This window comes from Carcharhinus amblyrhynchos, unplaced genomic scaffold (assembly GCF_965287045.1).
Source record: "Carcharhinus amblyrhynchos unplaced genomic scaffold, sCarAmb.v2.hapA chromosome_1023, whole genome shotgun sequence".
NCBI lineage: Eukaryota > Metazoa > Chordata > Chondrichthyes > Carcharhiniformes > Carcharhinidae > Carcharhinus > Carcharhinus amblyrhynchos.
Window position 1 is genome coordinate 1,077 of NW_027650763.1, and position 15,070 is coordinate 16,146.

Consider the following 15,070-nt stretch of genomic DNA (forward strand, 5'->3'; position numbering starts at 1 on the left):
CATAGCTCAACTCCCTCAACTCTGGTATCAGCCTAGTAAACCTCCTCTGCACTCCTCCAAGGCCAAAATATCCTTGCGTAAGTGCGGCAACCAAAACTGCACACAGTACTCCAGCTGTGGCCTCACCAGTGCCCTGTACGGTTGCAGCAAGACCTCCCTGCTTTTATATTCTATCCCCCTCGCTATAAAAGCCAGCATCCCATTCGCCTTCCTGACCACCTGCTGTACCTGCAGGCTGGGTTTTTGCGACTCGTGCACAAGGATCCCCAGGTCCCTCTGCACCGTCGCCTGCTGCAGTTTTTCGCCCTTTAAATAGTAATCCCTCCTACTATTATTCCTGCCAAAAAGTGGATAACCTCACACTTGCCAACATCGTACTCCATCTGCCAGGTCCTCGCCCACTCGCTCAGCCTATCTAGATCCCCGACAGTGTTGCGAAACCTCTTAACCGCGGCCCAGCCCAACACCGGCGTCTCCACATCTGTATTAAGCCGTCACTCCTCGCAAGAGCCGGCTCTTGCAATTGCTCTGATGAGTGCAGGCTGAAAACTTCGACAGTACAGCCTTTTTTAACCTCCCCTGCACATGCAAGGTTTTTGTTTTTAGAAAAGAAATGGTTTCGGGCTCCACGTACCAGAATGGGAAGATGATGAGTCGGGTAATGATGAAAGCTATGGCAAAGAGTATGAAGAGACAGTTACAAGTGGTCTTCCAGCCTGCGTAGTTAAACATCTTCGCCGACTGGGAAAAAAAACCAGAAAAATAGTTGGCGTTGAGAATGTCCGCAGCTATAATCGGTCACATCCGTCTCTCCCACGGCGCAGAGAGAGACCATTCGGCCCATCACAGACACCACCCAAGAACATGCCACCCAATCCACTCCTACTGCCCCATTCCCCACGGCCAATCCACCCTAACCTGCACATCTTTGGACACTAAGGGACAATTTAGCATGGCCAATCCACCCTAACCTACACATCTTTGGACACTAAGGGACAATTTAGCATGGCCAATCCACCCTAACCTACACATCTTTTGGACACTAAGGGCAATTTAGCATGGCCAATCCACCCTAACCTACACATCTTTGGACACTAAGGGGACAATTTAGCATGGCTAATCCACCCTAACCTACACATCTTTGGACACTAAGGGGACAATTTAGCATGGCTAATCCACCTAACTGTACATCTTTCTGGACTGTGGGAGGAAACCAGAGCACCCGGAGGAAACCCACGCAGATACAGGGAGAATGTGCAGACTCCGCACAGACAGTGACCCGAGGCCGGGGATCGAACCCGGGTCCCTGGCGCTGTGAGGCAGCAGTGCTAACCCACTGTGCCCACCTCTGTCAAAGCCCAGCCCCAAACCATAAAGATTCTGGGCGCATGTGATTCGAAGGTACACGGTGAAATAATTTGAAGAGAGAGAGAGAGAGACTGGGTTCTGTCTGGAGTTACACTGACCACTCTATTCACACCAATAATCGAACCCCCCCCCCGCAACCTCTGTTAGACCACCCAACACCCACCCTGACCCACCTCTGCTGTTAACAGCTACAGTCCCTCCAGCCCGCTACACCCCCCTCCCTATCTCTGTAACCCCTTCCAGGCCCCTACACCCCCCTCCCTATCTCTGTAACCTCCTCCAGCCCCCTACACCCCCTCCCTATCTCTGTAACCCCTTCCAGGCCCCTACACCCCCTCCCTATCTCTGTAACCCCTTCCAGGCCCCTACACCCCCCTCCCTATCTCTGTAACCCTCCTCCAGCCCCCTACACCCCTCCCTATCTCTGTAACCCCTTCCAGGCCCCTACACCCCCCTCCCTATCTCTGTACCCCTTCCAGGCCCCTACACCCCCTCCCTATCCTGTAACCTCCTCCAGCCCCCTACACCCCTCCCCCTATCTCTGTAACCCCCTCCAGCCCCCTACACTCCCCTCCCCCATCTCTGTAACCCCCTCCAGCCCCCCTCCTATCTCTGTAACCTCCTCCAGCCCCCTACACCCCCCTCCCTATCTCTGTAACCCCCTCCAGCCCCCTACATCCCCTCCCTATCTCTGTAACCTCCTCCAGCCCCCTACACCCCCCTCCCTATCTCTGTAACCCCCTCCAGCCCCCTACACCCCCCTCCCTATCTCTGTAACCCCCTCCAGCCCCCTACACCCCCTCCCTATCTCTGTAACCCCCTCCAGCCCCTACAACCCTCCGAGATCTCTGAGTTCCTCCAATTCCGGCCTCTCGAGCATCCCCTGATTCCCATCGCTCCGCCATTGGGGGGGCCGTGCCTTCAGCTGCCTGGGGGGGGGCCCTAAGCTCTGGGATTCCCTCCCTAAACCCTCCACCTCTCTCTCCTCCCTCTCTCTCTCCCCCTCCAAATCACTCGAGTCCGACCTCTGTGACCGAGTTTTTGGTTGCCTGTCCCCAATGTCTCCCCGCGCCTCTCTCAGGGGTCACGAGGCCTGGTTTGGGTCCCAGTGTCCCCGAGGCAACTTGGTCACGCTTTTACGAAGGCCCGGGGCGCTACGCAAATGCAGCAGGTCGCGGGCGTTACCTCGAGGAAGTAGTCGGAAGCATCATGAACGGCCATCACCAGGGTTCCGGCCCGGATATAGTTGGTGCACCAGGAGAAGCTGATGAGGATGATTGTTGCCACGTGGTGTATTATCTGCTCCCTTGAAATCCTGTCGGAACGAGGAGGAGAGACAATTGGCCAATTCCTTCACGTGGCCCCCCCCTCGCTCGCTCCCCGGGGCTCTTCCCGGCCCCAGACTCCCCCACTCCCAGGCCTCAGGCCTCGCACCATCTCCCACCCGACTCCCAGGCCTCCGGCCTCAGCCCCCACTCCCAGGCCTCCGGCCTCAGCCCCCCACTCCCAGGCCTCCGGCCTCAGCCCCCACTCCCAGGCCTCCGGCCTCAGCCCCCCACTCCCAGGCCTCCGGCCTCAGCCCCCCACTCCCAGGCCTCCCGGCCTCAGCCCCCACTCCCAGGCCTCCGGCCTCAGCCCCCCACTCCCAGGCCTCCGGCCTCAGCCCCCCACTCCCAGGCCTCCGGCCTCAGCCCCCCACTCCCAGGCCTCCGGCCTCAGCCCCCCACTCCCAGGCCTCCGGCCTCAGCCCCCCACTCCCAGGCCTCCGGCCTCAGCCCCCCACTCCCAGGCCTCCGGCCTCAGCCCCCCACTCCCCAGGCCTCCGGCCTCAGCCCCCACTCCCAGGCCTCCGGCCTCAGCCCTCCACTCCCAGGCCTCAGGCCTCAGCCCTCCACTCCCAGGCCTCAGGCCTCAGCCCTCCACTCCCAGGCCTCAGGCCTCATGCGTCCCCTACCCCCGGCTCTCAGTCCTCAGGCCACGCACCCCCACTCCCAGGCCTCAGGCCTCGCACCACCTCCCACCCCAATCCAAGGCCTCAGGAATGCCCCCCACTCCACCCAGGCCTCACCCCTCCACTCCCAGGCCTCAGGCGTCCCCTACTCCTGGCTCTCAGTCCTCGGGCCACGCACCCCCCACTCCCAGGCTTCAGGCCACCGCCCCCTTCCTCCACTCCAAGGCCTCAGGAACCTCCCTCCCCCACCCCCCCCCACCCCACCCCCAGACCCAGGCCTCACCCCTCCACTCCAAGCTCCAAGTCCTCAGGCCACACACCCCTCCCCACTCCCAGGCCTTAAGACACAAGGCCTCTCCCACACCCCCCTCCCCACTCCCAGGCCTCACTTACCCACCCCCACAACTCCCGGGGCCCCAGGCCTCACGCCTCTCCCAGCCCTTGTGTCCATCCCCCCTCCCCCCACCCCATTGCTGGGCCTCAGGCCTCACGCCCTTCCACCCACACCTGGGCCTCAGGCCTCAGGCTGTCACTTCTAGGCCTCGCACACCCACTCTTGGGCTTCGTGCCCGCCCCCCCCACCCTCCACACCCAGGGCTTCAGCCTCCGAGGCCTGGCGCCACCCCCCTCGAGGGGGCAGCACAGATTGATCCCGGGGCTAAATTCCAGGGGACGGACTTTAGCCGCGTTGCGGGAGGGGCGGTGATCGCCTGGCAAAGGTTGGACACCGCCCCCCCCACCCCCACACAACCCTGGCTGCTCCCTGTTGGGGGGGTGGTTTGGGATTTTCAACAGAGGTGGAGGGAATAAATTGGCGACGAGGTCGGGGAGGTCGTTTCGAGCGCGGCCTTACCTTCCGCTTGACGTCAAACGCTACGCTGAAGAGCAGAGACCAGTAGAACCCCAACTCGATCATGTAATACCAATACTGGGAGGGTAACATGGTCTGTACGCGGGAGGAGAGACGAGAGACTAATCAACAGGGAGGTCAGAGCTCGGAGGAACCATGGCGCCCATCGCCACCACCCCAGCGCATTGCCCCAGCGCCCGGTTCCTCCCCCTCCACCACCCAGGCCACAGGCAAGGCCAGAAGACGGCCCACCGTCACCGCACAGGGAAAGGCCAACCCACGCACAGGAGGATCCCACGAGGCAACAGAGGCCCACACCGGCCAACGAGCCACGCAGGAGGTCGAGGGACGGGGCCTTGGGCTCCTGAATCACTTTGGGGCGGGCAGTCCCTCTCCTACAATGGCGCCTGCGTCTACCTTCTGGGGCACCGCGTTAGAATCATCGCGTCCCCACCGCGCAGGGAGGGGACCGTTCGGCCCATCGAGTCTGCACCGACCACAATCCCACCTAGGCCCTACCCCCACAATCTCATCCATTTACCCTCGCGAGACCCCCTGACCCTAAAAAGGGCAAATTTGGCACGGCCAATCCACCCTAACCTACACATCTTTCGGACTGTGGGAGCAACCGGAGCACCCGGAGGAAACCCACGCAGACACGGGGAGAATGTGCAAGACTCCGCACAGACAGTGACCCGAGGCCGGGAATCGAACCCGGGTCCCTGGCGCCGTGAGGCAGCAGCGCTAACCCCGCTGTGCCCCCTCGCTATGACTGTAACACTACATTCGGCACTCTCTCCTTTCCTTCCCCCCCAATGTACTCTATGAACGGTATGCTTTGTCCGTATAGCGCGCAAGAAACAATACTTTTCACTGTGTCCCAATGCATGTGACAATAATAAATCAAATCTATGTACTCTATGAACGGTATGCTTTGTATAGCGCACGAGAAACAATACTTTTCCCGGTATCCCACTCTACTGTCCAGTGGGAAACTCTTTCTCCCCATTTACCCATCCAAACTCCCCTTCCTGGTCTAGGATGCCTCCATTCAGGCTCCCTCCGAGAGAAACAACGCCAGAATTATTATTTTAGAGTCTTTTTCTCCCCCCCCCGAAATTCCCCATCCCTAGTTGCCCCTTGGAGGGGCAGTTGAGAGCCAACCCCATGCTGAGAGGCTCTGGAGTCACATGTAGGCCGGACCGGGGTAAGGACGGCAGATTTCCTTCCCTGAAGGGAACCGGATGGGTTTTTCCGACAATGGGACATCAGTAGATTCTTAATCCCAGATATTTTTTATTGGATTCAAATTCAATAACCCCAAAAAAAAGCAAAAAAAAAAAAATACTCCCAGTCAGGCTTTTTGGGCCTACTCTCCAGAGTGGTGTGCGCCCAGATGAGCTAATGTTCTGGGGGGACCCGGATTTGAAACCCACCACGGCAAACGTGAGGTAATTAAGGCGGCAAATAGAACTTTAGAACGTAGAAAACTACAGCACAAACAGGCCCTTCGGCCCACAAGTTGGACCAATCATTTCCCTACCTACTAGGCTTACCTATCAAGTCCCCCGTACTCATCCAGAAGTCTCCTAAAAGACCCCATCGAATTTGCCTCCACCACCACCGATTCCACTCGCCCTCCGAGTGAAGAGCTTACCCCTGACATCTCCTCTGTACCTGCTCCCCAGCACCTGTGCCCTCTCGTAGCGACCATTTCAGCCCTGGGGAAAAAGCCTCCGAGAATCCACCCGATCTTTACCACTCACGTCTTATACACCTCTATCGGGTCACCCGCCCATCCTTCGTCTCTCCAGGGAGAGCAGACCGAGCTCCCTCAACCCGTCCTCATAAGGCATGCCTCCCGATCCAGGCAACATCCTTGTACATCTCCTCTGCACCCGTTCAATGGCTTCCACGCCCCTCCTCGGAGCTCAAAGGAACCGTGGCGCATTGCCCCAGCGCCCGTTTCCCTCCCAGGCCACAGGCAAGGCCAAACATTGCCAGAAGACGACCCACCGTCACCGCGTAGGGAAAGGCCAACCCACGCACGGGAGGATCCCACGAGGCCCACAACAGCCAACGGGCTCGAGAAGCCTGTGGCCTACTCCTGCTCCCAGTTCTTACGCTGGAATTCGAACGTGGTAAGAAAGAAAAAATCCGTAATTAAGAATCTACCGATGACTATTTTAGTTAGAGGTTCTAAAAAAATAACAACAGAACTCCCAGATCGGACAGAGGCAAAAAGTACAAATCCCAAAATACCAACCTGTATCGGGAATCCCTTCCACGTCTCCCGCAAATCGTAAAACCACGGTTTCTTAAACAAAAAAAAGAGATAGAAAAGAACATATTTTACTAAAGAGAGGAAGAGTTTGGAGGGTCGAGTTGGATTGCGAGGGAGCACTAGGCCCCGTTGCCGCGGGTAACCGGGCCTGCAGGGAGGTCTCGCCCTCCTGAAGCCTGGGCGGCCACTGTTCCCTCGCAGATTAATGTAAAAAATCAGAAATTACAGGGCGGCTAGCAGGCTTTCAGAGCCTGCTGGTACGTAGAGTACTCATTAGACACGGCCCGTCTGTCATCTAACCTCAGAAAAATGGCCAAGGGCGGCCATTTTTAAACAGAGGCCTGAATTCCAGCTTCTCCCTCCCTGATCAGTTTCCCTTATAACCAACAGTGAACCATTCTCATTTATTAGGCGTACGTCCTGTTCCCTAACTCTCTCTCTCTCTAACCCTCCCCCTTCCTTCAAGTTTTTAGGTGTCCAGATCACCCCCCCATGCCGACACTATAGTTAAGAAAGCCCCACCAACGCCTCTACTTTCTCAGAAGACTAAGGAAATTTGGCATGTCCGCTACGACTCTCACCAACTTTTACAGATGCCCAATAGAAAGCATTCTTTCTGGTTGTATCACAGCTTGGTCTGGGATCCTGCTCTGCCCAAGACCGCAAGAACTACAAAAGGGTGGTGAATGTAGCCCAGTCCTCACACAAACCGGCCTCCCATCCATTGACTCCGTCTACACTTCCCGCTGCCTCGGGGAAAAGCAGCCGGCATAATCAAGGACCCCACACACACCTCGGACATTCTCTCTTCCACCTTCTTCCATCGGGAAAAAGTCTGAGGTCCCGTACCGACCGACTCAAGAACAGCTTCTTCCCTGCTGCTGTCAGACTTTTGAATGGACCTACCTCGCATTAAGTTGATCTTTCTCTGCACCCTCGCTGTGACTGTAACACTACATTCTGCACCCTCTCCTTTCCTTCCCTATGAACGGTATGCTTTGCCTGTATAGTGCGCAAGAAACAATACTTTTCACTGCATCCCAATACATGTGACAATGATAGGTCTTATTGACCCCTCGCTGCGTGTGGGTACACTCACACCCCCCTCACTACAGTCCGCTACGTAGGGATGGGGGAGGTACTTACATCCACCACCACAGCGAGGCCTGCGGTGAAGGCCAGGAGGTAAAATGTAAATCGCCAACTGTGTGAGAGAGAGAAAGAGAGAGATTTACCCCTCAACACCCACACCCCAGATTGTAGAACACCTCCCCCGAACCCCAACACCCACACCCCAGATTGTAGAACACCTCCCCCGAACCCCAACACCCACACCCAGATTGTAGAACACCTCCCCCGAACCCCAACACCCACACCCAGATTGTAGAACACCTCCCCCGAACCCCAACACCCCACACCCCAGATTGTAGAACATCTCCCCGAACCCCAACACCCACACCCCAGATTGTAGAACACCTCCCCCGAGCCCCAACACCCACCCCAGATTGTAGAACACCTCCCCCGAGCCCCAACACCCACACCCAGATTGTAGAACATCTCCCCCGAACCCCAACACCCACACCCCAGATTGTAGAACACCTCCCCCGAACCCCAACACCCACATCCCAGATTGTAGAACATCTCCCCCGAACCCCAACACCCACACCCCAGATTGTAGAACATCTCCCCCGACCCCAACACCCACACCCCAGATTGTAGAACACCTCCCCCGAACCCCAACACCCACACCCCAGATTGTAGAACATCTCCCCCGAACCCCAACACCCACACCCCAGATTGTAGAACATCTCCCCCGAACCCCAACACCCACACCCCAGATTGTAGAACATCTCCCCCGAGCCCCAACACCCACATCCCAGATTGTAGAACACCTCCCCCGAACCCCAACCCCACACCCCAGATTGTAGAACACCTCCCCCGACCCCAACACCCACACCCCAGATTGTAGAACACCTCCCCCGAACCCCAACACCCACACCCCAGATTGTAGAACATCTCCCCGAACCCCAACACCCACACCCAGATTGTAGAACATCTCCCCCGAACCCCAACACCCACACCCCAGATTGTAGAACATCTCCCCCGAGCCCCAACACCCACATCCCAGATTGTAGAACACCTCCCCCGAACCCCAACACCCACACCCCAGATTGTAGAACATCTCCCCCGAACCCAACACCCACATCCCAGATTGTAGAACACCTCCCCCGAACCCCAACACCCACACCCCAGATTGTAGGACATCTCCCCGAACCCCAACACCCACACCCAGATTGTAGAACATTCTCCCCGAACCCCAACACCCACACCCCAGATTGTAGAACATCTCCCCCGAGCCCCAACACCCACATCCCAGATTGTAGAACACCTCCCCCGAACCCCAACACCCCATCCCAACACAAGCTCCCCCAACAGTGAGGGGCAAATCCCCACCCCCCCCCCCTTCAAATAGTGACAGAGGGGGGGTAATCCACCCCCCTCCACCCAAACTCTCCCCCTCCACCCAAACTCTCCCCCTCCACGCCATCCACCCCTCACCCAAACTCTCCCCTCCACCCAAACTCTCCCCTCCACGCCATCCACCCCTCCACCCAACTCTCCCAAACTCTCCCCTCCACCCAAACTCTCCCTCCACCCAAACTCTCCCTCCATGCCACCCTCCTCTCCCCAAACTTTCCCTCCCCCCCCGCCCTCCCTCTCCCAAACTCTCCCTCCACCCCGCCCTCCCTCTCCTCCACCCCCTCACCGCCCCCCATCCAACTCTCCCTCCCCCCCCGCCCCTCCTCTCCCCCCATCCAAACTCTCCCTCAAACCTCCCTCCCCCAAAACTCTTCCTCCACCCTCCATCTCCCTCCACCCCTCCCATCCAAACTCTCCCTCCACCCCTCCCATCCAAACTCTCCCTCCACCCCCCCCATCCAAACTCTCCTTGCACCCTCACCCTCCCTCTCCCTCCACACCCTCACCCTCCCTCTCCCTCCCCCTCTCCCACACTGTTCCCTGTCCCTCTCCGCGCTCCCCTCTCTCACCAGGCTTCCCGGAAACCAGGCTTCCCGGAATTTCTTTAGCACGCTGGGTCGATCCTGATTCCGTCTCCTCCGGAACCATCGCTCTACCTGCCGCGGGGTCAGCCCACACTTCTTGGCCAAGCCCTCGATCTCCGCCTGCAGGGGAAAAAGTGGACTCGGCATCACGGGACAGAACGGGAGGCCGTTCGGCCCATCGCCCTGCTGGCTCTTTCCCCTTCTCCCCCCCCACCCCACCCCACCTGAACCCTCTCGGTTACCGACCCTACGGAAGCCCCTCGCGAGTTTAAGCCCTACATCGAACCTCCTCCCTTGGAAAAGAGGGGGATCAAAACAGAGGTGGAGGGGGCCATTTGGCCCTTCCCTCCGCCCTCCAGTCAAATCACGGCCCATCTAGTCTTGGCCTCAAGTCCATTCCCTCCCTCAGTGGGGTTAGCGCTGCTGCCCCACGGCGCCAGGGACCCGGGTTCGATTCCCGGCTCGGGGTCACTGTCTGTGTGGAGTCTGCACATTCTCCCCGTGTCTGCATGGGTTTCCTCCCACAGTCCGAAAGATCTGTGGGTTAGGGGGATTGGCCATGCTAAATTGTCCCTTAGTGTCCAAAGATGTGTAGGTTAGGGTGGATTGGCCATGCTAAATTGTCCCTTAGTGTCCAAAGATGTGTAGGTTAGGGTGGATTGGCCATGCTAAATTGTCCCTTAGTGTCCAAAGATGTGCAGGTTAGGGTGGATTGGCCGTGCTAAATTGTCCCTTAGTGTCCAAAGATGTGTAGGTTAGGGTGGATTGGCCATGCTAAATTGTCCCTTAGTGTCCAAAGATGTGTAGGTTAGGGTGGATTGGCCATGCTAAATTGTCCCTTAGTGTCCAAAGATGTGTAGGTTAGGGTGGATTGGCCATGCTAAATTGTCCCTTAGTGTCCAAAGATGTGTAGGTTAGGGTGGATTGGCCGTGCTAAATTGTCCCTTAGTGTCCAAAGATGTGTAGGTTAGGGTGGATTGGCCATGCTAAATTGCCCCTTAGTGTCCAAAGATGTGTAGGTTAGGGTGGATTGGCCATGGTAAATTGTCCCTCAGTGTACCTGAACAGGTACTAGAGTGTGGGATTTTCACAGTAACTTCATTGCGGCGTTAATGCAAGCCGACTTGTGACACCAATAAAACAAACCGTAAAACAATTTCCCACTGCTGGAGTTAAAAGCCTCCGTAACCCACCCGCCGTTTTCTGTAGGTGTACCCGGGGACTCTCTATTCCTGCGACAAACGCCCCCGCACCCGCCCCCCCCCACCCCACCCACCCACCCACCGCTGGGGGACAGAGAAGCAGTTTAGTTCCCAGTGTGTCCAAACTCAGCGCGGGACCTCCTGTCTGTCGTCTCACCAGCGAGTAACCCTCCCCGAGCTCAACGAAACAGAAACGCCTCCCGTTCGCCCGTCCTCAAACACGGTCAAACTCCCGGAACGACGAACGTCGTTAAATAAAACTCGGGGGGGGGGGGGAGAAACGAGCGAGCGGAACCGCCGTGCCGGGGAGACTGTACCTGTTTGGGATGTTTGGAGGACGCTGTGAAAGACCTTTCTAAAACTGGGTTGGGCTTCACTTTTAATCGGACTTTCTCCTTAATTCCCAGCACCCCGGCAAAGTACGTCGCAACAGACCTGGAGAAAGAGAGAGGGAGACGTGATTCCTAAGGAGCAGAATGAGGCCACTCGGCCCATCTGCGCCGCCATTCAATCATATTTTTCTCATCCCCCTGTTTCTCCTGCCTTTTCCCCCCCAATCCCCTTATCAATCAGGAACCCCTCTCCGTCTTAAAGACACTCAGTGACCCCGGCCTCCTCTGAGGCAAAGAGGGAAGGTGGGGGGGGGGGGGGAGAGAATTTGGGCCTTAGAAAATAGGCCACAAACCAGTCCAAGGGAGGGAGGGAGATTTGGGCCTTCAGGAACAGGCTTCAATCCACTCCGGGAAGGAAAAAGGAAAAGGAAAAAGGAAAAAGGAAAAAGAAGTTTGGGCCTATGGAGACAGGCTTCAATCCACTCCGGGAAGGAAGGGAAAAGGAAAAAGGAAAAAGGAAAAAAGGAAAAAAAGGAAGGAAAAAGGAAAGTTTGGGCCTATGGAGACAGGCTTCAATCCACTCCGGGAAGGAAGGGAAGGGAAAGGAAAAAGGAAAAAGGAAAAAAGTTTGGGCCTATGGAGACAGGCTTCAATCCACTCGAGGAAGGAGGAAGGGATGGGATTTGGGAACAGGCCATAACCCACTCCCCGAGGAAGGAGAGAGGGTGGTGGTGGTGGAGGATTCCGGCCTTTTGACAAGAGGCCTCGATCCACTTCCAGCGGAGAAAAAAAAAAGGAAGGGATGGGGGAAAAAGGTTTGGGCCTATGGAGACAGGCCTCAATCCACTTCCTGTGGAAAGGGAGGGGGTGGGGGTGGGGGTGGGTTCCGGCCTTTCACGATAGGCCTCGATCCACTCCCTGAGAAAGGAGTTGCTCGTTGAACACGTTCATTCGCTCCACCATCACTGCTGACCCGGGGGGGGGGGGCCTGGTTTCACATCAACGGCGAGCGAGGAGGAGTTGTCCGCGGGTTTCGCCGGCCCCCCCCTGCCCCCTCCTTCCCTTCCCTCCCCACCGGGTGCCCCTAATGAGGCCCGAAACTCAGAAATAGAAAGCCAGTTCCCAGAGAGTGGGTCAACTACGCCTCTGGGGCTTTGGAAAGGGTCAACATTCGAGCGACGCGGAAGAACATCCAATCACAAGACCCAGATCTCCACCCCCACTCCCCCCCCCCCCCCCCCACAAGACAAAAAACCCACCCCTACCTTTCAAAAATGTAGCGGACAATCATGAAGACAAAGGCACAGGGAATGGTGACGTAGAGGTCTCCGGCCTTGGCGTATACTCGCCCATCGCGGTCCTCCAAATCCGTCCAGGTCAGGTTGTACGGTAGCCACAGACGGTCCCACCAGAACCAATCATATATCGTCTGAAACATTCTGTCGGGGGGAGAGAAAGGGAGGCTTAATATCTCACCGGGGGAGGGGGTGGGGGTATAGCTTGGTCAGTGATACCAAGATTGGAACTGGAGCCAGACAGAGACACTGTGCCACAGAAGGAGGCGGCCATTCAGTCCATTTGAGTCCCTGTCAATCCATCCAGTTGGCCCCGATTCCCCTCCCCCTCAACCCTGCCAAAGTGGCCCCTCCACTTGCCCTGGATGAGCACGCCTCTCCAACAACAATCCCCACTTGCCTGGGTGAGCACGCCTCTCCAACAACAATCCCCACTTGCCCTGGGTGAGCACGCCTCTCCAACAACAATCCCCACTTGCCCTGGGTGAGCACGCCTCTCCAACAACAATCCCCACTTCCCTGGTTGAGTGTCTCTCCAACAACAATCCCCACTTGCCCTGGATGAGCGCGCCTCTCCAACAACAATCCCCACTTGCCCTGGGTGAGTGCGCCTCTCCAACAACAATCCCCACTTGCCCTGGGTGAGCGCGCCTCTCCAACAACAATCCCCACTTGCCCTGGGTGAGCGCGCCTCTCCAACAACAATCCCCACTTGCCTGGATGAGTACGCCTCTCCAACAACAATCCCCACTTGCCTGGATGAGTACGCCTCTCCAACAACAATCCCCACTTGCCCTGGGTGAGTGTGTCTCTCCAACAACAATCCCCACTTGCCTGGATGAGTACGCCTCTCCAACAACAATCCCCACTTGCCCTGGGTGAGTGTGTCTCTCCAACAACAATCCCCACTTGCCTGGATGAGTACGCCTCTCCAACAACAATCCCCACTTGCCCTGGGTGAGTGTGTCTCTCCAACAACAATCCCCACTTGCCCTGGATGACTGCGCCTCTCCAACAACAATCCCCACTTGCCCTGGACGAGAGCGCCTCTCCAACAACAATCTCCACTTGCCTGGATGAGTGCGCCTCTCCAACAACAATCTCCACTTGCCTGGATGACTGCGCCTCTCCAACAACAATCTCCACTTGCCTGGATGAGTGCGGCTCCAACAACAATCTCCACTTGCCTGGATGAGTGCGCCTCTCCAACAACAATCTCCACTTGCCTGGATGAGTGCGGCTCCAACAACAATGTCCACTTGCCTGGATGAGTGCGCCTCTCCAACAACAATCTCCACTTGCCTGGATGAGTGCGGCTCTCCAACAACAATCTCCACTTGCCTGGATGAGTGCGGCTCCAACAACAATCTCCACTTGCCTGGATGAGTGCGCCTCTCCAACAACAATCCCCACTTGCCTGGATGAGTGCGGCTCCAACAACACTCGAGAAGCTCGACACCATCCAGGACAAAGCAGCCCCGCTCGATCGACACGCTAACCACAAACACTCACTCCCTCCCTCATAGGGATAGGAGCTGGCCATTTGGCCCCTCTTGCCCAGTACGTCAATCAATATGATCGGGGCCCTATCTCCATGTACCTTCCCCAGACTCACATCCCTGGTCTCCAAACCTCTGCCCCCCACTGTCAACATCCTGGGGGTTACCATTGACCATCACTGAATCCCCCCCCACTATCAACATCCTGGGGGTTACCATCATGGAACTGAATGGGCCAGCAGACCCAATGGGCCAAATGGCCTACATCTGCTCCTGCTGAGGCCACACCTGGAGTATTGTGTGCAGTTTTGGTCTCCTTATCTGAGGAACGATGTTCCTTGCTATAGAGGGAGTACAGCGAGGGTTTACCAGGCTGATTCCTGGGATGGCAGGTCTGTCCTATGAGGAGAGACTGAGTGGGTTCGGATTATATTCACTGGAGTTTAGAAGAGGGAGAGGGGATCTGATAGAAACTTATAAAATTCTAACAGGGTTAGATTCAGAAAGAATGTTCCCAATGGAGGGGGGGGTCGTAGTTTGAGCAGAATGAGGCCACTCGGCCCATCGAGTCTGCTCCCCCATTCAATCATGGCTGATATTTTTCTCACCCCCCCCATTCTCCTGCCTTTTCCCCATAACCCCCGATCCCCTTATTAATCAGGAACCTATCTATCTCTGTCTTAAAGACACTCAGTGACCCGGCCTCCTCTGGGGCAAAGAGTTCCACAGATTCCCCACTCTCTGGCTGAAGAAATTCCTCCCCGTCTCTGTTTTAAAGGATCGTCCCTTTAGCCTGGGGTTGTGCCCTCTCTGGTTCTAGTTTTTCCTACTAGTGGAAACATCCTCTCCACGTCCACTCTATCCAGGGCCTCGCAGTATCCTGTAAGTTTCAATAAGATCCCCCCCCTCATCCTTCTAAACTCCAACGAGTACAGACCCAGAGTCCTCAACCCGTTCCTCATCCGACAAGCTCTTCATTCCAGGGATCATTCTTGTGAACCTCCTCTGGACCCTTTCCAAGGCCGGCACATCCTTCCTTAGACACAGGACCCCCAAAACTGCTCCCAATATTCCAAATCTATCAGTGGGTTAGCGCTGCTGCCTCACGGTGCCAGGGACCCAGATTCGATTCCTGGTTTGTCACTGTGTGTGGAGTCTGCACATTCTCCCCGTGTCTGCGTGGGTTTCCTCCGGGTGCTCCAGTTTCCTCCCACAGTCCAAAAG

General features: G+C 56.8%; 1 protein-coding gene across 1 annotated transcript in view; it reads right to left on the bottom strand.

The window, feature by feature from the left end:
- Positions 1 to 634: 634 nt before the first annotated feature.
- The window catches only part of LOC145340442 (ceramide synthase 2-like), a gene marked incomplete at its 3' end in the record, with an annotated part of 40,677 nt that continues 26,241 nt past the window's right edge, over positions 635 to 15,070 (bottom strand). The window contains exons 2-9 of the mRNA XM_080184908.1: positions 12,318 to 12,491; positions 11,038 to 11,155; positions 9,520 to 9,638; positions 7,600 to 7,657; positions 6,436 to 6,486; positions 4,165 to 4,265; positions 2,554 to 2,674; positions 635 to 741 (exon numbers count right to left, since the gene is read on the bottom strand). Of these exons, the coding sequence (XP_080041034.1) occupies positions 635 to 741; positions 2,554 to 2,674; positions 4,165 to 4,265; positions 6,436 to 6,486; positions 7,600 to 7,657; positions 9,520 to 9,638; positions 11,038 to 11,155; positions 12,318 to 12,490 (848 nt within the window). The remainder of the gene's footprint in view (positions 742 to 2,553; positions 2,675 to 4,164; positions 4,266 to 6,435; positions 6,487 to 7,599; positions 7,658 to 9,519; positions 9,639 to 11,037; positions 11,156 to 12,317; positions 12,492 to 15,070) is intronic.